This window comes from Gopherus evgoodei, unplaced genomic scaffold (genome assembly GCF_007399415.2).
Source record: "Gopherus evgoodei ecotype Sinaloan lineage unplaced genomic scaffold, rGopEvg1_v1.p scaffold_42_arrow_ctg1, whole genome shotgun sequence".
In the NCBI taxonomy this organism is placed as follows: domain Eukaryota; kingdom Metazoa; phylum Chordata; order Testudines; family Testudinidae; genus Gopherus; species Gopherus evgoodei.
The window spans coordinates 646,333-670,412 of record NW_022060063.1 but is presented as its reverse complement, the minus strand read 5'-3'; the positions used below and the strand labels follow the sequence as shown (position 1 = coordinate 670,412).

At 53.7% G+C, this 24,080-nt stretch overlaps 1 protein-coding gene across 7 annotated transcripts in view; it reads right to left on the bottom strand.

Moving 5' to 3' along the window:
• Window positions 1-24,080, bottom strand: part of HDAC7 (histone deacetylase 7) — a 255,735-nt gene that overhangs the window by 27,420 nt on the left and 204,235 nt on the right. For 5 of the 7 annotated variants that reach the window (XM_030546206.1, XM_030546207.1, XM_030546208.1 and 2 more), the window contains 9 exons: window positions 23,691-23,781; window positions 11,580-11,691; window positions 9,845-9,960; window positions 9,421-9,543; window positions 8,384-8,493; window positions 7,757-7,873; window positions 7,238-7,436; window positions 5,405-5,613; window positions 1,199-1,408 (listed from right to left, as the gene is read on the bottom strand). In XM_030546206.1, coding sequence (XP_030402066.1) covers window positions 1,199-1,408; window positions 5,405-5,613; window positions 7,238-7,436; window positions 7,757-7,873; window positions 8,384-8,493; window positions 9,421-9,543; window positions 9,845-9,960; window positions 11,580-11,691; window positions 23,691-23,781 — 1,287 coding nt within the window. The remainder of the gene's footprint in view (window positions 1-1,198; window positions 1,409-5,404; window positions 5,614-7,237; window positions 7,437-7,756; window positions 7,874-8,383; window positions 8,494-9,420; window positions 9,544-9,844; window positions 9,961-11,579; window positions 11,692-23,690; window positions 23,782-24,080) is intronic. The other 2 variants (XM_030546210.1, XM_030546209.1) reach the window with 1 other exon arrangement.

The window sequence follows — 24,080 nt, the reverse complement described above, 5'->3', positions numbered from 1 at the left end:
TGCACTGAACATCAGGATCCGCTCACTATGCAATGGGCTTGTTCTATCTGGGCTGCTCCCAACCCAACCCAGGGCTTAGAAACCCTAGTCCAGAGCTTCCACAACAGACCAAGGCTCTGCTGCCTTGGGCCAAGTCACAGTGTCTGATGCCCTCTTGTGGCTCTGCATGACATCACCCTACCCACCCACTGAGCTTAGGGGAAAGGGCGTACAACACAGTGCCGGGGCTCCTGCACACGTTACTTTGGCAGTACAGTCGGGGACCCCTGAACTCTTGATGGCCTGTGGAGGAGCTTGCCTGGCCCAGTAAAAGTGCTGCAAATCCTGGGGTGGCAGGGGTGTAAAGGTACTTTATGGTGGCATAGGCGACCCTGTATGGGAAGGGGAATAAGCCATCCCAACACAGGCCCCTGTCATACAGAAATGACACACAAGGAGACTCTGCTAAACAAATGTTAGGGCTCCAAAGCTCAGAAACGCCAGAATTCAGGCTGCCCGTGTGACCCTCATCCAGCCCTGGCACAGGGGCCTTAGCCACAGTCATTAACGACATGATCGCAGAGCAGGTTTCCAGAGCCCCTGGCCCTGCAGTGCCTGCTGTGGGCAGTGCTCACTGAAGGAGCAGCCAGCCAGCACTTGGTTTTCTCCTCACTGCGTGGCCCCAGCCTCGTTACCTGCACACTACTCCGAGCCTTCTCTGGAGAAACAGGGGTTTGTGATGGGGGTGTCGGGCAGCCTTAGCTCCTGCTGTGTCCTTCTGGCCTTAACATCTAGGAATCCTCAGCAGAGCCCCTCCACCCCAGTGCTGTGGCACAGAGCAACAGGAGCAGGCCGGAGCTGCTGGCTGAGGGGCAGTGAAGTGGGCCCAGGAAGCCCTCGTGCAGGCCCACAGGTGCTCCCCAGTCATGCCCCCTTCAGTACCATCCTGTCCTCTCACGGGAGGGCGTTTGCCCAGCGGGGCTTTGTGCCCCCCAAAACAGAGGAGCTGGCAGCCAACCAGCAATGCAGGTGGGGGTAATGAGTCTTGATGGCTCCACACAGACCCCTCCCCACCCCATGCACAGGTTTGGAGAGGACACTGATGCCACTAGGTTGGCTGGGCAGCCACACTCCCCATGGCCAGTGAAGTGAGGGCTGCTGCAGGCTGGTGCTGTGCCCAGCACCCCTGGTGCCCAGACCCCTGCCAGCCCTTAGGTACCTGTTGCAAGACGAGCTCCTCCTGTGGCTGCATCAGCTTCAGACTCCGCTCAGGCTCCTTTGTGCTGACCCCTGGCCGAGTGAGCTCCACTCGGCCCCTAGGCTGGTCACTGCGTTCGCTCCCTCCCTCTGGGAGCCCACCCTTGGCCTCCATGTCCTCTGAGGAGGGGATCTGCTGCAGACGAGGCTTCTCACTGGACTTGGTCATTAGCTGCAGGAGGATGGGTCAAAATCACTTTGAGGAAGAAAGCTACCAGAGGCTCCCCTGAGACAGACCCCCAGCATCTGTTTTGGATATGGGCAGAGACTTCTTTAATCTATTTAATGAAATAAATACTAGTGGGAATTGTGTGATGATAGGAGACGTTAACTTCCCAGAGATAGGTTGGAGGACAAGTGCTACTAATAACAGCAGAGCCCAGACTTTCCTGGATGTGATAGCTGACAGATTTCTTCACCCAACAGTCGCTGAGCCTGCAAGAGATGATGCCATTTTAGATTTGCTATTGATGAGTAATGAGGGGAATAGAAGAGCTGGTTGCAGGAGACAACCGTGGTTTGAGTGATCATGAGCTAACTCACTTTAAACTAAATGGATGGATAAACAAAAAATAGGACTGAAATGAAGGGCCTTGATTTCAAAAGGGCAAACTTTACAAAATGAAGGGAATTAGTTAGGGAAGTGGGGTGGACTGAAGAACTCAAGGATCTGAATGTGGAGGAGGCCTGGAATTAATTTAAGTCAAAAGTTCAGAGGCTCTCTGAAGCCTGCATCACAAGGACAGGGGGAAAATTGTAGAGATGGGTTGAAGACCAAGCTGGATGTCCAAGTACTTGAAATAGGTGATTAAGAGAAAACAGAAAGCCTACAAGGAATGGAAGGTGGGAAGGTTCAGCAAGGCAAGTGACCTCTTGGAGGGCAGAAAGCCTATGAGGAAAGTGAGAACTGCTGAAAGTCAAGCAGAGCTGGGTCTTGGAAAGGAAATTAAAACCAACAGTGAAAGGTTCCATAGCCATATAAATAAAAAGAAAACAAGGAAAGAAGAAGTGGAGATGCGAAACACTGTGGATGGGGTGGAGATTAAAGATAAGCTAGGCACGGCCCAAGGTCTAAACAAATGCTTTGCCTCCGATTTTAATAAGGGTAATGAGGAGCTTAGGGGCAGTGACAAGGTGGCTAATGGGAACGACAATATGGAAACAGAAATTACTATATCCAAGGTGGAAGTCAAACTTAAACTTAATGGAACTAAATCGAGGGGCCTACATAAACTCCATCCAAGAATATTAAAGGAACTGGGACATGAAACTGCAAGCCCAATAGCAATGATTTTTAATGAATCTGAAAACTCAGCGTCACATCTTATGATTGGAGAATTGTTAATATCGTTCCTATTTTTAAGAAAGAGAAAAAAGTGATCCAGGAAACTACAGGCCTGTTAGTTTCACCTCAGGCCACGTCCAGACTAGGGTATTAAAATCGATTTTAGATACGCAACTTCAGCTACGTGAATAACGTAGCTGAAGTCGAATTTCTAAAATCGAGGTACTCACCCGTGCAGACGGCGCGGCATCGATGTCCACGGCTCTCCATGTCGATTCCGGAACTCCGTTCGGGTTGATGGAGTTCCGGAATCGATGTAAGCGCGCTCGGGGATCGATACATCGCGTCCAGACTAGACGCGATATATCGATCCCCGAGCAATCGATTTTAACCCGCTGATGTCGCGGGTTAGTCTGGACGTGGGCTCAGTAAGAATAAATTTTGAAAGAGGAAGTAGTTAAGGACATAGAGGTAAATGGCAATTGGGATAAAATACCACATGGTTTTACAAAACAGATTGTGCCAGACCAACCTGATCTCTTTCTTTGAGAAGAGAACCGATTTTTTAGACAAAGAAAATTCAATAGATCTAATCTACCTGGATTTCAGTGAGGTATTGATACAGTTCCACATGAGAAATTATTAGTTAAATTGGTGAAGATGGGATTAATATGAGAATTGAAAGGTGGATAAGGAATTGGGGAAAGGGGAGACTACAGTGGGTCATGCTGAAAAGTGAACTGTCAGGCTGGAGGGAGGTTACTAGTGAAATTCCTAAAGATGAGTCTTGGAACCAATCTTATAAAAAAATTTATTAATGACATTGGAACAAAAAGTGGGAGTGTGCTAATAAAATCTGCATATGACACAAAGCTGGGGGATACTGCCAATATGGAGGAAGACCAGAATATTATACAAGAAGATCTAGATGGCCTTGAAAACTGGAGTGAAATTTAATAGTGCAAAGTGCAAGGTCATGCATTAATGGACTAACAACAATAATTTTTCCTATAAACTGGGGAAATATCAGTTGGAAGCAACAGAGGAGGAGAAAGACCTGGGCATATTGGTTGATCACAGGAAGACTATGAGCCACCAATGTGATCTGGCCATGAAAAAAGCTAACGCGGTCTTGGGATGCATCATGTGAGGTATTTCCAGTAGAGATAAGGAGGTGTTAGCACTGTTATACAAGGCACTGGTGAGACCCTAAGTTCCCTGTAAGATGCGCGGTCGTGCAGCAGTCTATTTAGTGCTGCACAGGTGCTCAGAGAACCCACCCAGGGACCCGCTCTGCCCCTTCCCCGGCCCCCAACCTGGCGCCGCCAGGGTGCCCCTCCCACGGCCCCAATGCAACCTGCAGCCTGGACCTGCTGGGCAGTGCGGCCAGAGCAGCCCCAGGCACGGCCGGTGTGGCCCAGGAGTGGCTGGGGCGGCGTGGCCCAACCCTGGAGCGGCCTGGACCCAGGCGCAGCTGGGGCGGCGTGGCCCGGCCTGACCCAGACCTGCTGGGGCCTTGTGAGGGGTGCCTATCCTGCAGCCCCAGCCCTACTGACTGCGGTTAGGGTTGGGAAGGAAATTTCCCCCGGGTCAGATTGGCAGAGACCCTGGGGGCGGGTTTCGCCTTCCACTGCAGCATGGGGCACATGTCATGTGCAGGTTTCAGCTAGTGTAAATGGTGGATTCTCTGTAACTTGAAGGCTTTAAATTATGATTTGAGGATGTCAGTAACTCAGTCAGAGGTTAAGAGTCTATTCCAGGAGTGGGTGGGTGAGGTTCTGTGGCCTGCAATGTGCAGGTGGTCAGACTAGATGATCATGATGATCCCTTCTGGTCTTAAGTCTATGAGTGAGCAACGGAGCCGGATGGGGAATAGGACAAGAGAGGCCAGAGAACTCTGAGGGACTGGGTGGCAGAGCCCAGGTGGCAAGGAGCTCTGAGGGCTTGATGGGGGGAGCTGTGCGGGGGTGGGGAACCCCAGGTGGGGGGAGCTATGTGGGAGTGGGGGACCCCAGGTGGGGGGGAGCTCTGTGTGATGGGGTGATGTGGGAGCTGTGCGGGGGTGGAGAACGCCAGATATGTGTGTGTGGGAGCTCTGTATGACAGGGTGAGGGGGGAGCTGTGTGGGGATGGGAAACCCCAGGTGGGGGGAGATATGTGGGGGTGGGGGACCCCAAGTGGGGGGAGCTCTGTATGATGGGGTGATGGGGGAGCTGTGTGGGGGTGGAGAATCCCAGGTGTGTGTGTGTGTGAGCGCTGTATGGCAGGGTGAAGGGGGAGCTGTGTGGGAATGGGAAACCCCATGTGGGGGGCAGCTTTGTACGACAGGGTGAGGGGGGAGCTGTGTGTGGGATGGGAAACCCAGATGGGAGGAGCTCTGTGTGATGGGGTGAGGGGGGAGCTGTGCGGGGGTGCGGAACACCAGGTGGAGGCAGCTGTGTTCAGAGGTTGATGTGAGGAACTCTGTGGGGTTGGGTGAGATACCCCTCCCTGCATGCCATCTGGGGTAACAGGGGAAGCTCTGTGCAGGGCTGATGATGAGGGAGAGTGTTGTGTGGGTGGGCTGAGCTTACTCTGGGTGATGGGAGGATGCTCTGTGCAGGGGGTGCTGGGAGCATTGTGACATGTGGGTACCCCAGATGGAGGGGCTGCAAGACTGCTAAGCTGGCAGCTGTACTGGCAGCAGCAGACGCCAGGAAGCTTACTCGCTGTCCTGGACCAAGGGAGGTCAAAGCAGCTGCTTGTGTCTCTCTGGCCTAGCAGCTTGGGTGCCACATTCCACCATGCACCTGAAGTGCCCTCAGTCCCCAGATGCTGCTCAGCATGGCGCCCTCCTGCCCTGGCAGTGGTGTTGCCCAGCCTGCATGCCTGTTAGCCTCTTACCTTGCCCAAGTGTGTCTGCTGCTTGAGTCTCTCCAGGAACTGAGCATGGTGCTGTTGGTACGCCAGCTGCTGCTGGATGGCCTTGGAGTTGGGGGGCAGGGGCTCAGAGCGGGTCCGCCCCAGTGGTTTGTGGTGGCCTGCCAGCGACAGCCGGTCGGTGGGGATGAGTGAGTGGGCGAAGTGGAACGGGACCGTCCCCAGGCCTGGCACTGCAGAGAGAGAGACTGGTGAGGCAGGGCTGGAGCTGGGTGCAGCACCAGGCGCTCAGGAATGGCAGTGGGCTTAGGGTGTGACATTATCATCCCCCAACCTGGTCTGTGACCCCTGGCCTGCCCTGAGCTGCAGCTCAGGCCCACGCACTGCCCTTTGGGGCTCTGTGCAGCCCCACAGGCAGAAATCAATGTGTCTGCTGAGGTTCATCCCCTCCCATTTCACTTATTTATACAGCCCTTACAGACAATTTGGGAGGGTGGGGGGAGCTGGTACAGTTGTTGCCCTTTCTCCCATCTTGTCAGCTCTGGGGCTCCCTGCTGGGCCCACTACAGCCCTGAGAACCCATGCTCCAGGCAGTAGAGTAGCTAGTGGGGGAGAGGGGCAGCAGCCGCTCTCCCACTGAGAACAACTGGCACCTTTTCAATATTTTGGAGCCTTTTTAATTTTTACTCACCCAGCGGCGCTCCGGGTCTTCTGTGGCACATCAGCGGTGGGCCCTTCACTAGCTCTGGGTGTCTTCGGCAGCACTGAAGGACCTGCTGCCAAAATGCCACCGAAGACCTGTGGAGCAAGTGAAGGTCCCACTGCCGTGGTGCCGCCGAAGACCCAGAGTGCTGTCCCGTCAGTAAAAGCGCCGCCGGATGACCAAAGTGCCACAGTGGGTGGTGCCTTTTTTGGGGATTGCTCCCCCTGTTCCCTCCACCTGGCTACGTCACTGGCTCCAGGGGCACCACAGGCAAGCCCTTCCCAAGGACAGACTGGCTAATGCCCAGCACCTGCACGGTTCTCAGTGGGGGGCTGAGGGGGGAATCTCCATCGTGTTCCCTGAGGGAGGAGAATCTCCCTGGGACTCACTGGGGGAGGGGGCGGGAGGTGAGCTCCATGTTCGCGCAGAAGGGCAGGCCTTGACCTGTAGGCCAGCTGGAAATCCAGCCAGGTGCCAGCCGCAAGTGCAGGATGTGTCAGGCTGGGAAGTGAGCAGCAAAGGGCATTCGCATTACGGCTGGTCACAGCTCCCACCCTTCTCACCCCGACTGCCCTGCCACTGTGCAGCCTGCAGTGGCTGGGGGAGACCTCTGGCTGCCCCTCACCCGCTTTTCCCCCTCTGTTCCACACTTGGAGCAGAAGGGTTGGGCGAGCCATAAAGAGGGAAGTCCAGAGGGAGGAGATTGAGAGCCGGTAGAGGAAGACTCACCCCCATCCCTCACGACAAGTCAGCTCTGCCCTTGGCCACAGTTGGAAAGTTGAGTAAATCCCAGCAGGGTTTGGAGCTGAGCTACACAGGGGCGTCTGCCTGAGCGTGCAGGCTGCTTGAAGCAACCCTTGACAGCTAGCAGCTTCCCAAGGCATCTCAGTGAGTGTTAACTCTGAAACCTAACAATGTGGAATTCCATAGCAGCATTAGCTATCTTACTGCTCATGTGCCAGCTGGTTAGAGGGCAGATTGTTAAGCAAGCCCAGTTCTCAGTGATGCCGAGGGGTCTCATACAGCACTGTAGGATATCTGCTGAGATCCCAGAGCCCCTTTCAGGCACATGCCAGCAGGGCTCTGAGCTGCATTTGGCGCTGGGACTGCAGCCTCAGCCCCAGGACCCTTGGTCACGTGGGAGCAATACGTACTTGCCACAAGTGGCGCATGGGTGACCGAGGACTCAAGAATAATGACAGGCTGAAGCCGAGGGGACAGAGGCCCTCCGGGCTCATGCTGCTCCAAGCCAGCTGGTATGAACATGGATGAATGGGTGCCTGAGAGGACGGGCCCGTTCAGCACTGGCACCCGGTGTGCCAAGCCAGAGAGGGAGCGGCGGTCTGCATCGCCCTGCAAAGAGAGCATGGAGTCCATCAGCAGCGTACCAGAGCGCGGGTAGAAGAGCACACGATGATGCCTAGGAGGGGTCCTAAGGCCTGACAGGAGCACTGGCACAGTCTAGAGGAAAGGGACCCCCTGGCTCTGTGTCCCAAGGTGTGTGGAGGACCCTGTGGGCCTGAAAACCCATGAAGTGCTGCATCACATCCAGGACTGCTGCTCAATGACCCGCGCGTGCTGCGATCCTGGCCTTCAGAAGTGGGGTTGGGCTGACTCTGCCCTGCATGAGCCCTCAGCAGGATTCCAGAGTCCCTTGTGACCCAGCTACCTACCCTGGCACTGGCAGTAGCTGGCAGTCCCAGCGAGATGGCCGGAAGGGAGGCCGTGCTCTGCAGGGCAAACTGGGCCAGCGAGCTCTCCTGCATCATCAGGCGCTGGGCGAGTGGCGCCTGCACCAAATACAACACATTAGTCTCCAGACATGGTACAGCTGTGTGGGGCAGCAGGGGCTACAGCGCCAGTGCCAGCAAAGGGTGGCAGCGAGGACCCCGGCAGGGAAGACAGTACCACCAACCAGAAGGCAACAGAGGGACACAGTGCAAGACAGGGAGCAGCAGGGGGACCTGGAGGGCATCAAGGCAGCAGTGGAGTGGCTGGTGACTAGTCAGGGGGCAATAGGGTTGGGTGGGGTGCCACCAGCTGCTGGGGGAAGGGAGGGCTGCAGGGCCCAGAAAGCTGGGACGAATTCTTAGCTGGTAGTTTTCAAGGAAGTGGGAATTCTGGGAGGGGAAGTTTCCTGGTCCTGGCTCCAGGCCCCGGTGCCCATGAGAGATCTGGGGACAGAACTGCAGAATCCATTAGCCCATGCTCTCCCCAGGGACAGCATGCCCCAGTGACCCCACCCAAGGCAGCACGTCCTGGACTCCTGGCTCCCTTCGACAGGTCTGCAGGCTCCATACCTCGTGGGCCACGCTGGGCCCGGATGGGGGGACTCCATGTTCCGCTGGGAGGCTGTCGTTGGGAGAGCTGCAGCCAGACACAGGGGTGCTGCTACTGCTGGGGGATGAGTCTGCACAGGGAAGAGAAGTCAGACTGGAGAGTGGCAGGATGAACAGACCCAAGGGCACAAGGGGGCTGGGCACCTTCACCGCTGCATGCACATTGTTTTCTCTGTACCCTCCCTCTCATCAGGTAACCCAGCTTCCTTACGCAGGGACACAGCCTAGTCCCCTCACATGTGCTGCGTCCCCTCATGGCTACTTCACCCCTCCCAGCTACACCAGCCTTGGCTCCTGCACAGTGCCCTTGCCCTGCCCTCGCCAGCTGGGTGACACTCAATGCCATCCGGACTTAGCACTCTCCATGACCAGCTGTCTGAGCCCAGGTAGGCAGGCAAGGACAGTTCATGCCCTGAGAAGATATACTCATGGCAGTGCACCAGGCAGAGGCAGTTGGCATTGCTGCAGGGACTGTACCTGGTTCTGTACCCAGTCCTGAGACAGGGCAGGGTGCGCCATCATGGGGCAGTTTGCCACCATCTGCTCAGCTGTGCTAGTGGGAAGAGCGCCCGTCCTCAGGTCCAGCGCCACACATGGGTATGTCCTGCTGCTCCCAGCAGGGGCTGAGCAGCCATGGCCAGCGGACTGGGTTGGCATCTTTTGCTGGGACTGCTTTGGGCCCATTAACCCCTCAAGTCTCTGACAGGTCAGAGAAACAACCCAGCGCAGCTCCAGCATTGCCCTCCCGACTGGCTGGGCCTGGCCGGGCCTGGCCCTGCCTGGCTATTAGCACATCACACCTGGCACGAGGCTCCCTTAAAGAGCATTGCTGCCACGGGACAGCACCAACCCTGTGCACTGAGCACCCTTGCAGCTCCATTGGCATGTGTGACCCCCTGCACGGAGCCTCGCGAGCAGGGTTTATGCGGGGCCCTAGTGTGCAGCAGCTGCTCTCCCTGGAGCCCCAAGTTCCTGCTGTCACCCCAAGAGACTCTCACCAATGGCCTCTGCTGGCCTCCTCTTCAGGGAAGGGGGTGCACTCTCCTTGCGGGTCAGTGGGTTCTTACGCCGGTCCACTGACTTCTTTGGCTTGTACCGCACCTTCAGGTTGGGCTCAGATGCTGCGAGCAGACAAAGCTGTTCATTAGTGGTGTCCTTGCGCTATGGCATTGATACAGGTGCTGCTGCACTGGCCTCGTGGGCTCAGGCATGACCCTTGGGGCTGTCACAATGTCACCTTCAGACCCGCACACTTCTGCGCCAGCCCAACCCCCTCCCACTCCCTAGCCAGTACCAGTCTCACCTCCCTGCCAGGACACAGGCCCTAATCTGTGCGGAAGAGAAGGCCAGGAAGGTGGGCTGAGTCCACCCTGCTGTCACACCTGCACCCATGGGCACGAAGCCAGCATGGCATGGCCTTACCTGTTTTCCGCAGAGGAAAGTGCTCCGGAGGGTCTATGGAACTGCTGGGGACTTGTGGCAGGAAGGGGCTGAGCACAGGAGGGGCAGGGCCTTCAGTATCCAGGGGCTCCAGCGATCTGCAGGGAAGTAGCAGCACAGTAAGAGACCAGCCCTTGGCCCCAGGATTCTTCTCAGCCCTGCAGCACTGGCATTCCCCTGGAAAAGCCTCGTGCAGCCTGGCTCCACCATGCCACTGAGTTTGCCCTACCAGCTCAAGAAAGGGCATCCCCACCTCTGGTACTGGGACAGCCCCGAGACACCTTCATCCGAGAGCAGCCCATGTCCCTGATGCTGGGAGAGGGCTGACACCCCCTCGGTTCAGCGCAGCCTCCGCCCTTGGTGCTAGGACAGTCCCAGACACCGTCGGCCCAGCACAGAACCTGCCCCTGGTGCTGGGACAGCCCCAGACACCCTCATCCCAGTGCAGCCCGTCTCTGCTGCTGGGAGAGGGCTGACACCCCCTCGGTTCAGCACAGTCTCCGCCCCTTGTGCTGGGACAGCCCCAGACACCGTCGGCCCAGCGCAGAACCTGCCCCTGGTGCTGGGACAGCCCCCAGACACCCTCGGTCCAGCACACCTCCCGCCCCTGATGCTGGGACAGCCCCCAGACACCCTTGGTCCAGCCCAGCCCCTGCTCCGATGCTGGGACAGCCCCTAGACACCCTCATCCCAGTGCAGCCCCCGCCCCTGATGCTGGGACAGCCCCCAGACACCCTCCATCCAGCCCAGCCCCTGCCCTGATGCTGGGACAGCCCCAGACACCGTCGCCCAGCGCAGAACCTGCCCCTGGTGCTGGAACAGCCCCCAGACACCCTCAGTCCAGCACAGCCCCCGTCCCTGGTGCTGGGACAACCCCAGACACCTTCGGTCCAGCACAGCCCCCGTCCCTGATGCTGGGACACTCTCGGCCCAGATTCCCTTGGTCCAGCACAGCCCCCCTCCCGTAGTACCGAGTTTGCCCCAGCCTGGCCTATCCCCCCAGGAAAGGTGAACAAGTGCATCACTCTGTCCAAAGTTTTCCCCCACAGTCTGTATGGGAAGTGCCTCTACCCAGAGTGCGGATCTAAGGCATAGACACTCCAGAGAGGCTACAGTTAAAGCCCTGCACAGATACAACATTTGGATCCACATCCGAGCCATGATCCGCAAAAATGGCCCGGGGATCTAAAGCGGCTATCTGCAGATTTGCAGGGCTCTAGCTACAGTTCCAGAGATGGCCTGTCGTGGTGTGAGCAGTGGGTGCCTGCCAGGTTCCCATGGAGAGCAGATAAAACCAGGTCTGGACACTAGAGGGAGCTCCCTGGTTGCTGCAAACCACAGAAAAATCCAGCTCAGAGGGGCTGCCAGAGCTGCGGGGTCCTAAGGAACCTAGGTGAACAGAGCGTCCCCCACAGGATCACTGCACCCACTGCTGTGCTCCACAGACACAGACGCTGTGAGAGCCCCTGCCCCACAGACAGATGCAGGCCTTCCCATCAGGAGACGGGCTCTCTCCAGTGAAAGCCCAGTATCTCCATCTCACCTGTATGGCCTGGTGGTGTTTCTTGGGGATGCTCTGGTGTCTCTCTCTCATCCATATGGCGGGGGGGGGGGAGGGGGAAGAGGGCAGGAAGAGAAGCTCTGGTGTCTCGATCTCACCTGTACAGTTTTTTTTGGGAGGAGGGGGTCTGGGGATGCCCAGGTGTCTCTATCTCACCTGTAGGGCATGGGAGGGCCACTGGGGTTGCTGGTCCTTTCCAGAGCTGCCTGCTGTTTCTTCAGGATGACCTCAGCTAGCTTCTGTTTCACCACCGTGCTCGCCACAGCACCTGCAGGGAGAAGGGGAATGAGCATCCTGGGTTGGGAACTGACACGAGCCTCCTACAGGGCTCCCAGTATAACATGGGCAGCCTCCCCACTGACTTCCTGTCCTGGGGCACCTGCAGGCAGGTAGCACATACCCGAGTGGCCAATGTCCACAGCACAGTGACTTGGCTCCACAGGCCTAAGAGCTGGGCCCCTCTAGCACATCCCTGCCAAGCCTTGCTCAGATGCTATTAGATTCTCAGTCAATCCCCCACCTTCATCAGCCCCTATTGCTCTGTACTGCCCACTCGGGCAGCCAGCTGTGGACACTTGGCCCAGAATGGAAACCTTTGTGCCACCCCTGTGCTACATAATTCCCAGGTCTCACTGCATACTCTGAGAAAGGCCCTTGAGGCTTCATAATCTCCTTCCTGATTTCCATTATTACTGTATTAGTGCTTTGCTTAGAGGTCCCACTATGTCAGGAGCTGCCTTGCTACAGAGTGACTGAGATTGGGGCCTTTTTGTGCTAGGTGCTGTGCATGCATGCGACAATATCTGAGATTGGGGCCTCACAGGGCTGCGCATGAGCACGTGCACACACACACATACACAGAGTACCCAGAATGGGCTCTCATTCTGCCAAGCGAGGACACACACACACACCACACACACACACACACAGTCCCATAAAAAAATTCTTTCAAAGCCAAATCCCAGCTTGAGAGCAGAGTTTGACCAGGATCACTTCCTTGGACGCAGCCAGTCAGGAGGCGGGCTCTTGTCTCCACTGCAGGCTGGCACACAGAATCACAAGGCCTGATCCTGTGAGGCACCAAACTCTCAACTCTAACTTCACCTTTTCCGTGTTGTCCTGGACCCCAGCTCAGCCTGTAATCCACTGCCCTTCCCTTGGCACACTGTGCTGGCCACAGGGCCATGCTTTAAATGCACTCCTCTTGCTTTGACAGCCGCAACTCGCTTCGCAAGGCCACAGTGCTGCTGCATCGCTCCCTGCAGATCCTGCACCACTTTCTCCTCTCCACTGGCTGCCCCAGTCCATCTTTGGTCCAGTTCCTTTAGTGCAGGAACCCAGAGAATGTGTAACTTTGCAGAGCACTGGGTGTCCAGCCTGGCAAGCGGCAGTGTTGCGGCAGTGTCAGCTAAGCAGAGGGGTCTGTCCTTTAAGCCCTGCCCTAAGGAGAAGCCCAGCAAGCAGCTGTTGAGAATCTGCAGATCCAGCCAAGAAGTGGCTAATGACTGGCTCGGATTCCCAGCTGGGAGATATAAGGACTCGGGCCTGTAATGACCTGTGAGGTTCCCATGTACATGATGGAGCCCTCTAGTTAATCAAAAAGTCCTCCGCCTCTTCAGAGGGGAATAACTAGAAAAAACACAGGGATCAACTGATTCTAGGACACAACAAATGAAAAAAGAGGAACGGGAGTGAGGGTCACAGGTTTACAACTGGGGTCCCAGAGGGGGACACCAAGCAGAGAATACTGGACAGAACCCACTGCTCCTCCAAAGAGTCCAAGAATGTCACCCAGAGGCACTCTGCCCAGAGACATGAATGGACAAGTGCACAAAATTGAGCCCCACAGTCTCAGTTGCAGCCCCCGTCCAACCCCCTCCTCCTTGACTGATATATGGCCAATATGGCCAACGCCAGGAGGAGGTTGATGAAGTGGTCCTACAACCCTGTGGGGCCGCAAATAGAGCGTGCAAGGAAAAGTGCAGCCAGAACCTCAACAAGAGGTTCTGGAGAGGGCAGAAAAGGGGCTGTGACCTGGTGCACTGTAAATATGCACGTGCCAGGATCTCCCTCTTGCCACAAGCAGAACAAATGTCAGGGGTGTCCGAAAACCACATAACTCTCCTGTGCTCACAGCCCTGTGAGGCAGCCATTAACTTATATCCCCAGCAGACTGTGGCACGAAGGTGGAATACAGGCTGGCCCACCGGGGCTTCTTGCCCTCCAGAGATGGCAGCAGGTCCCGCCATTTTGTATCAGGGCAGGACACGAGGGTGAAGAAATGAACAATGTGAGGCACAAGCTGTTCCCATGATGCGGCTCAGAAACAGACTGGCTGGATCCTACTAAGTTAGCTCATTCAGGCAGTTTGGAGCAACCAGGGGGGCTCGCAGGGCCAGGGCCCGACCTCAAGCTCAAGAAGGCCAGGCAAATGGGCAGGCAAGGAACACCCTGCTGCAGGACTTGCTCAGGGAAAGCTATAGAGGCTGGAGGCAGGGCAGCCTTTACCTCCTGGAGCTCACAGCAGGGGACATGCAGGGTGGGTAAGCCCACTCACTGAGCAAGTGTACCAGGGTACACCGAATCCGACCAACCGTGGTCCAGAAGGTCTCTGTCTCTGGTGACACCAGCCAGGACCAACCTCCGGTGCACTGAAAGGACCTCCACCGTGTGTGTCATAAGACGTGGGTGTGGAACAGGGGTTCAACTAAGAGGTTCACACCTTCAGTGGCCGTAACAAACCAGGCTGTTGAGACCAACTTCCAGGTCCTGAGACCATTCTGGTAAAAGATTGGCAGCTCAGAAAGGTCACAAGGGAGACTTCTCGGATATAGATAAAAGAGCTGCCGGTCATTGTCAGAGCCCTCAGAGGAGGTGGAGGAAGGTGTGCCCTAGCTGGCCCCAGGCCAGACTACAAGCATTATAAAGGAGCCTCTGCAGGGCCTGGGATGGAAAGTGTATGCAAATACATATCAGGCCCTGTCCTCCCTCTTCCTCCTCAGCACTCCTGCAGAGACTCAGTGCTTTTGTGGCCAGAAGAACTCCAGGACCTTCATCTGGAGGTTGGCCAGGGTACACAAGGGCAGGCTCAGGCTATTAAACCATTGCCAGAGCATGGGCAGGACTAGTTTGTTAAAAACCAGTGACCTTCTCTGAAGGGAGAGGCACCAGAGAAGCCCCGTCCATGCCCACAACCCATCAGACACCCTGGCCCCCAAGTTAGTCCTATTTTCTAGTAGGGAGGGATCAGTGGCCAATAGAAGCCCAGATCGAGTAGCAGACCTGTGCCCCACTGGCTGGCATGAAGCGCAGGTGGGAGGGAGCTTACACGACACCCACCACGGACCAACAGGCCAGAGCTCTTGACCCAGCTGACCCAGGCAGAGGAGGCCACTGAGTAGATGGTTGGCAAGCCTCCACCCCAATCATGTCTTCTAGATCCTGGGCCAGAAGGTGCACATTGTTGGTATACGCTGACAGAACCACCCTCCAAGCTGGGTTGTGGAGCACCAGCCCCATCTATCGCTTTCAAGGGAAGGCCTTGACGACAATGGCATATAATTGGCCAGACAAAGGGCTGCCCTGACACACTCCCCGACCAAAGATGACTGGTTTGATCAATGACTGGTTTGATCAAGGCCCAGTTGAACTTGACTATACACTCTGCAGAGGCGTGCAGCACTTGGAGGAACCTCACAAATTGGGGACTGAAGCTGATTGCTCACATAGTTCCCATGAGATACTCGAGGTCCACCCTGTCAAATGCCTTCTCCTGGTTGAGAGATATGAAAGTGAGAGACAAAACATCTCTACATACCAGACAGAAAAGGTCCCAGACCAGATATAGATTATCAAATAAACTCCAGCCTGAGACAGCATAGGTTTGGTTGGAGAGGATCACATATGCCAGCATGGACTTCAGACACAGCAAGATGGCTTTTGCTATGACCATATAGTCTGCACTGAGTAGTGATCAGGGCTGGCCTTACCATAAGGCGAACTGAGGCGGCCGCCTCAGGTGCTAGACTGTGGGTGGGGGGGGTGCCACTAGGACCCAGAGTGTAGAAAATTGTGTCTGCTGCTGGTGCATATGTATTCTCTCTGCTCTAGATGCAGAGATGGTGGAGTGCTGTGCTGGAGGAAGGAGGGCACAAGAGACAAAACAGGTAGGCAGGAGAAAAGGTGAGAGGGAATAACAGAAAGCAGCAGGAGATGCAGGGAGAGAGAGAAGGAGGAGCCTCTTATGTACGTCTCTAGCACCCCCAGGAGCCTGGACTGATTAACACCAGCTTGTCAGGGAGCTTCCTATTTCCTGCTGCTTCCCTGAACCTGCTTGAGGAGAACAGGCAGTCAGCTGAAGTAGCAGGAACCAGTTAGGCCCTTAAGACACTGACAACTTCCCTCACTCAGGCCCTGCTACCAGCCTGCTTATTTGTCCCCTTCAATTGAGTGTTGAGAGCCACTATAGCAGGCACAGAACAGCAGTCATGAGAGAAAGAAGAAAACGCCCCTCTGGGGCAGCATTCCAAAAAAGAAAGCAAGCAAAGGAAGCTTTTCTATCTAAGCAGGAAGGAGCTCTCCTGAGATACACAGACACAAATGTCCACGGTGAGCCTTCCGGCCCCAGTGAGGATGTGAGTGGTGAGGAGATGCCAGATCTTCCAGTTAGTCAGAGTGCAGGTGACCTGGCAGCTACTGCAGCATCCATATCTCCATCTCAAATGGATGTAACCATGCACATTCCCAAATAAAAGTGTAGATCAGAGAAGAGTGGAGGTGCAAGAAACAGCTGCGGCTAAGTCTAGATGATCCAGGGCTGTGGACCCACTTGAGCAGTAGCCTGAGGGACTTCCTTGTACTGCATGGGCCATAGCAAGTGAAAAACTTCATGTTCCCCAAAGACAATGAAAATAGAAGTTTCCATCCAACACATTACTGGCGTGAAATCCCGAATGCTGACAAAGTGGAGAGGCCATGGCTTATGTACTCAAAACCCCAGAATGCTGCACACTGTTTTTGTTGCAAACTCTTCCAGTCTAATGTTCCAGCCACACTGGGTTCTACAGGAACAAAAGGCCTGGAAAAATCTGGCTAGAAATCTGGCATGCCATGAGAAGGCAGCAAATCACCAGAGCGCATTCCATAGGTGGAAAGAGCTTGAGATGATCAGCACAGATGATCAGCATCAAGAGAAGATTGCATCAGAGTCTCTGTGGCAAATTGCCGGCACTATTACGATGGGTCTCGCACTTTCTCTTCTTTGGGGTGGGTTCAGGGCGCCATTTCTTGCCCCTGAATTGGAATACTAATTGCCCCACTAGTGTCCTTGAGGAGGAGAGTGGAGAGGAAAGGACCTGGGCCTGCCCTCTACTCCAGGTCCCAGCCCAGGGGCCCTGAGGATAGTAGTGAACCACTTGAACTGGCAGTTCCTTTCCCTTGGCTACTTCCCTCTCCTGCCCTTCAGCTTGTGAGGGGCTTCCTGCCCTCCCTCTGCACAAGCCAGGTGCCCCCTACCTAGGGTCTTGGACTTCTTAGCCCACCGCAGCACTCCTCCAAACTTTCCTCTGCTTCTCTTCAAACTGTTCTCTGCTCCAACACCAATCTTCTCTGCTCCAACTCCTTCAAACTATTCTCTGTCCCTATAGCAATCCTTTCTGCTCCAACTCCCACACTGTCTGATTGAAGCAGGGGTTTTTATCATGTGACTGACTGCAGGTGCTCTAATTGGCTTCAGGTGCTCTAGTTAATCTATAGCAAACTTTCTTCCCCTTACAGGGAATAAGGCTCCCTTCTAACCCTCTTCTGCTGCCCTCTGGCCATGCTGTATCACAGTCTCTTTACTGGCAAAATGTTCTGAAAAGCCTCATTGCCATTGTGAGAGTGCTTGCTACCCAAAACCTAGCACTGTGTGGCACTTCAAATCAGCTGTATGTGCCAAACAATGGAAACTTCCTTAAAATTGTGGAGCTGATGGCTGAGTTTGATGCTGTACTCCAGGAGCATCTAAGAAGAGTCACCATCCAAGAAATGTACATACACCACTACCTTGGAAAAACAATTCAAAATGAGATCATACAGTTACTGACAACACAAGTCAAACTGAAGATTATGGCAGATCTGAAGTCAGCAAGATATTACTCTGTTCTTCTGGACTGCACACCTGACATCAGCCATACGGAACAAATGACTTTAATGGTGCGTTTTATAACAACAACAGAACCTAGTGAAAATGTTCCTGCAATGATGACTGTCAGAGAGCATTTTCTAGAATTTATTGACATTGATGATACTACAGGAGCTTGTATGACAAACGTGCTTCTTACAAAGCTGGAAGACATGGGAATTGCGATAGTGGACATGAGAGGTCAGGGCTATGATAATAGTGCCAACATGACAGGAAAGAACAGACGAGTGCAGATACGGATCCGAGAGTTGAACCCTGGAGCTTCTTTTGTCCCATGCAGTTCTCATTCATTCAGCTTCTAGTAATGCTGCTGAATTTTTTAATGTAATTCAAAGCATCTATGTATTTTTCTCTGCATCAACTCATCGATGGTAAATTTTGAAGCAACATCTGGGAACATCCTCTCTGACACTGCAACCACTGGGTGCCACATGATGGGAAAGTTGAGTGGAGGCGATAAAGCCTAACACACACCAAACTGGGAGATAGATGATGTCATAGTCACCATTATGGAGGATAATGCTATGACAGGAACTGATTGTGGGAGAACAGGGGAAGAGGGAAATGGAATCACCAGAAACATACATAACTTCAAATTTCTTAGTGTTGTGGCATGACATACTGTTTGAAATAAATGTTGTAAGCAAGAGACTCCAAGATGTTGACCTTGATATATCTGGAGCAATGGAACAACTGGAGAAAACGAAGTCATACCTACAGTCTTACCAGTCAGATAAGGGATTTCAAAACTTTCTGAAGAGTGCACAGAAGTTGGCAGAGGAACACTGAAGCTATTTTCCCACCCATTCAGGAATACAAGAGTTACTGAAGAAGAAGACGACATTTTGATTACGAGATATGGGATAATCCCGTAAGAGACCCCAAACACCAATTCAAAGTTGAATTATTTAACCAGGTGCTAGACTGTGCAATACAGTCAGTTGAAGAACGTTTCATGCACCTCAAGGAACATAGCAGTATATTTGGGATGTTGTATGATATTCCAAAACTCCTCACTATACCTGAAAAAGACCTACACCAGCAATGCAGGGCATTAGAGACAGTTTTGACACATGATGACATGCGCGATATTGATGCGAGTGATTCAGGTGATGAACTGAAAGCCCTTTCAAGACACATTTCAGTAGGATCAACTCCAAAGGCTGTTCTGGAATATATGTGCACAAATAAGATGACCACCCTCTTTCCAAATGCTTCTGTTGCTCTGTGCATACTTCTAACACTTCCTGTAACAGTTGCCAGTGGAGAATGCAGCTTCTTCAAGCTGAAGTTAATAAAAACACACATATATGCTCCATAATGACACAGGAGAAGTTGATCAGCCTTGCAACCATCTCAATAGAGCATGAGCTGGCCCAGACTGTGGACCTTCAGGAAGCAGGAGCAGTTAAAATCTTTGCAACCAAGAAGGCACGGAAAGCACCACTTTGATTATTCAAACAGATAAAAATGCCAGTGTTTACTATGCAGACAAGAAAAGTTACATTTGCTGTTCAAGTGTTTGAAAGTTAAGTGACAGATTTCAGAGTAGCAATCGTGTTAGTCTGTATTCGCAAAAAGAACAGGAGTACTTGTGGCACCTTAGAGATTAACATTCCCCCTCTATTCGACATTGGTGAGACCTCATCTGGAGTCCTGTGTCCAGTTTTGGGCCCCACACTACAAGAAGGACATGGAGAAATTGGAAAGATTCCAGCGGAGGGATACAAAAATGATTAGGGGGCTGGAGCACATGACTTATGACGAGAAGCTGAGGGAACTGGGATTGTTTAGTTTGCAGAAGAGAAGAAAAGAATGAGGGGGGGATTTGATAGCTGCTTTCAACTATCTGAAAGGGGGTTCCAAAGAGGATGGATCTAGACTGTTCTCAGTGGTAACAGATGACACAACAAGGAGTAATGGTCTCAAGTTGCAGTCGGGGGAGGTTTAGGTTGGATATTAGGAAAATCTTTTTCACTGGGAAGGTGGTGAAGCACTGGAATGTGTTATCTAGGGAGGTGGTAGAATCTCCTTCCTTAGAAGTTTTTAAGGTCAGGCTTGACAAAGCCCTGGCTGGGATGATTTGGTTGGGAACTGGTCCTGCTTTGAGCAGGGGGTTGAACTAGATGACCTCCTCAGGTCCCTTCCAACCCTGATATTCTATGATTCTATGATCCTAAAATGATGTTCACTTTTTTTTGCAACAGCGTTACACTGTTGACCACAGCTATCCCTAGGGGATGGCGAACTGGGGCAACCGCTCCAGGCCCCATGGGCCAGCACAACTAGCCAGAATGGCATGGGCAGCGGATGAACTGCTGGCTTGGGGAGGCTACTCCCAATCCAACCCCTTCCACCCAAGGGAGAGCATGTGCCCTGGAGCGCCGGGAGAGTGAGCGCACAGCGACAACACCGCAGCCTCCCCAGCCCCCTGGAGCCCAGCAGCACCGCTGAAGCGGGGGGAGGGGGGGGCACACCTGGCCTCTCCTACACATCCTTGGCGTGGTCATTCCCAGAAGTGACATTACTTCTGCCCTAGGCCCCGCACAAACCTAGGGACGGCCTTGCTTTTGATGCATATTTAGCTTGTGGTCCACTCCTCAGATCCCTTTCTGCATTACTCCTTCCTAGGCAGTCATTACCCAGTTTGTATGTGTGCAATTGATTGTCCCTTCCTAAGTGGAGCACTTTGCATTTGTCCTTATTGAATTTCATCCTGTTTTTTTCATATCATTTCTCCAGTTTGTCCAGATCATTTTGAATTTTACTCCTACCCTCCAAAGCACTTGCAACCCCTCCCAGTTTGGTATCGTCCACAAACTGTACTCTGTATGCCATTATCTAAATCATTGGTGAAGGTATTGAACAGAACTGGACCCAGAACTGATCCTTGCAAGACCCCGCTCATTATGCCCTTCTAGCATGACTGTAAATCACTGATAACTACTCTCTGGGAATGATTTTCCAACCAGTTATGCACCCACTTTACAGTAACTCCATCTAGGTTGCATTTCCCTCGTTTGTTTATGAGGTCATGTGAGACAGTATCAAAAGCATTACTAAAGTCAAGATATACCACATCTACCGCTTTCCCCCATCCACAAGGCTTGTTACCCTGTCAAAGAAAGCTATCAGGTTGGTTTGACATGATTTATTCTTGACAAATCCATACTGACTGTTACTTATCACCTTATTATCTTCTAGATGTTTGCAGATTGATTATCTAATTATATGCTCCATTATCTTTCCAAATACAGAAATTAAGCTGACTGGTCTGTAATTCCCCAAGTTGTCCTTATTTTCCTTTTTATAGATTGGCACTATATTTGCCCATTTCCAAACTTCCGGAATCTCTCCCATCTTCCCTGACTTTTCAAAAATAATCCCCAATGGTTCAGATATCTCCTCAGCTCCTTGAGTATTCTAGGACAAATTTCATCAGGCCCTGGTGACTTGAAAACATCTAACTTGTCTAAGTAATTTTTCACTTGTTCTTTCCCTATTTTAGCCTCTGATACTACCTGCTTTTCACTGCCATTCAATATGTTAGACGTCCAGTCACCACCTACTCTGAACAAAGAAGTCATGAAACACCTCTGACATTTCTACATTTTCTGTTACTGTCCCCCCCCCCAACCCCCGCATGGAGTAATGGGCCTACCCTGTCCTTGCTTCTAATGTATCTGTAGAATGTTTTCTTGTTACCCTTTAGTCTCTAGCCAGTTTGATCTCATTTTGTGCCTTGGCCTTTCTAATTTTGTCCCTACATAGAAGTGTAGCTATGGTGGCTCGAGTGGCAGGAGGGGCTAGCTACCCCAAGTCTGAGACCCAAGCGCATCCAGATTGTAGTTGCTTGACTAGCCTATACCACCTCCTGCGCTGTGGCTGCTACGCTGCTATCTTAATGTACGTCTATCTGAGCTGGGAATTACACCTTTCAACTCCAGTGCAGACATATGCCTGCTGGGGTCAGCACTGACCCATTAAGCAGACACCAAACCAGCTGAGACTTCATTCCTGGTCAGTGCCAGTCCTCCCCAAACTGCCCCAGAACTGTGCACACTGCCTGCTTCTACCTGCTGCGTAAGGAGAGCTCACTGCAAAGATCACAGGCTGGGAGCTCGCCAGCTCCTCCCAGCAGGAAGCTGGTGAATGAAAGTGCACAGAAGGCATTCTGTGGAGTGACAGCTCTGGAAGGCAGCCCAGCTGGCTAGAAGAGCCACAACTGATTTCCAAAGCTCCCGCGTGGCCAAGCATTCATCACACTGTTCTCAGCCACACCTGATCGTTTGCATGTTTCCACAGTGTCAGCAATTCCCATGCTCTGGGAAGGTGTTATGTCACTTCCATCTATCCCATCATGCTCAGCTCCTGAGCCTGCAAGCAGATGTCTTCACTGTAGAGTCAGCCCAGATGATCGGCACTCGGTTCTGAGACACTGCAAAGCCACACTCCAGTGTGTCTAGTAAACTTTGTCCTCACTGGCTCTGCATTTACTGGTGTGTGGCACAAGGACTTCTGGGGATATAGCCCATGATTCTTAGTGCAGCAGGGAGCTGAGCCACTCTATGTGGGAGAACTTGTTTGTCCTTTGGGCGCCTGGGGCGCTTGAGGGAAAGTAGTTTATCCTGTGATCCCACTGCAAAGTGGGCGGATTAACAGCCTCAGTGACAGCAGCACGTGGGCTCTAGCCCACAGCCCCAGCCAGCCTGAGGGCTGAGCATTGCCACACGCAGGCCAGAGAGTTTGTGTGGACGGGAGTTGAGCTAGGAGTTGCTCATGGGTGACCAGGGTGACGGCTATGGTGGGCTCCCAGACATCAGGCACAATGGCTGTTAATGAGCTTTCTGAGACTCCTAGAGAGTGGGCTCTCTGCAGCCTGTGTGGTGGGTACCTGAGTGGACCAGCAGGGGACCCTGACAAGGCTCATGGTAGGGCTGCAGTTTCGAGCTGTTTCTAGAGTACAGGAAGGTGTGATGCACTATGGGTAACTCAAGAAGTTCACTGTTTTGAGAGCTCTGTGCTGGGACAGGCACTAGATGGGGCACTGACTTCATGTATGAACAGCAAAGAGTCCTGTGGCACCTTATAGACTAACAGACGTTTTGGAGCATGAGCTTTCGTGGGTGAATACCCACTAACGTCTGTTAGTCTATAAGGACTCTTTGCTGCTTTTACAGACTAACACGGCTACCCCTCTGATACTTGACATTCATGTATGAAGGTGCTCACAGCAACATCGAGTCCAGAGGTGCCACCTCCCCACTGGTACTGGCTCTGTCCTGGGACCTTTGCCCACTGGCTGTTTCAATCCCAGGTCCTTCCTGCTGCTCTCAGTGGACAGAAGGGCTGGGATGGCGGAGAGCTGGAAGGAAGTTTGCACAAGCTCTGCCTGTGGCACCACTGCTCCTATCCTGAGTCACAGAGTCTTGGAGATGGATTCCTGCCTCTCCCAGTGGGCTGGTCCCCTGTAGAAATGGCTCCCAAAACACTGACCAGTTCATTCTGTGACGATCCCAGTGCCAAGGGCTCTGCACGAGGAGTGACCCTGGTGTGCGCTGCTGCCACCTGAAGAGCAAAGGAGGAGCAGGAGCGGGCTGGGGCCCACCCTGCTCTGGCAGCCCCCAGAATGGGGGCGGTGGGCGGGGCCAGGCACTCACCTAGGCTCAGCTAAGGGGATCCCTTTTGCTTTTCTGATTCGCCAGTTCCTGCCCTGTCAAGTAGCAGGGTCAATCTCTGCAGTTGCCCTTGGCAGGAGGGCAGGGTGTGGGCACCAGGCGGGACCTTCACAGCTCGCAAAGGCCCTTAGTGGAGAAGCAGAGCCAGAGCACATCCTTGCCAGGAGCATCCTGCGCAGGAACGTGGACGGTCTGAACAAGCAGCACAGTGCCACGATGCAGGCAGGGCTGTTTAGCAGGAACTCAGAGTCCCAGCACTGGTAGGGAGCACCCACGTGGGAACCATTCACTCCCTACCTAACGGGCAGGGGGCCTGAGCCCCCCCTTCACAGACTCCCAGGCAGAGCCATGGCACCCATTGCATTGCAGACAGACAGACAGATGGACACAGGGAGGGGCTCTTACTTCGTTTGCTCTTGTCCTTATTAAGGAGTAGCCGCAGTTCCTGCTCCTGCTGCCCAGCCTCTGCCTCATGCTGCGGGGAGTCCATGTTCACCTGCAGGGGGGAGCGAGAGCATCAGCATAGCAGCAAGAGAGCCCTGCCCCAGCCAGTGCCCTGTGGGGGAAGGGAGGGAGGAATCCTGCCCCAGACAGTGTCCTTCAGGAAGCGAAGGGGAGCCCCGCCTCTGCCAGAGCCCTGCAGTGGAGGAGGGTGCCCCACCCTGGCCTGGGCCCTGTGGGGAGGAGGGGGGGAGCCCTACCTCAGTCTGGCCCCTGTGGGGAGGGGTGGGGGGGGGAGTCCTGCCCCATATCCCTGTGGGGAGGAGAGGGGGGAGCCCTTCCCCAACCAGCATC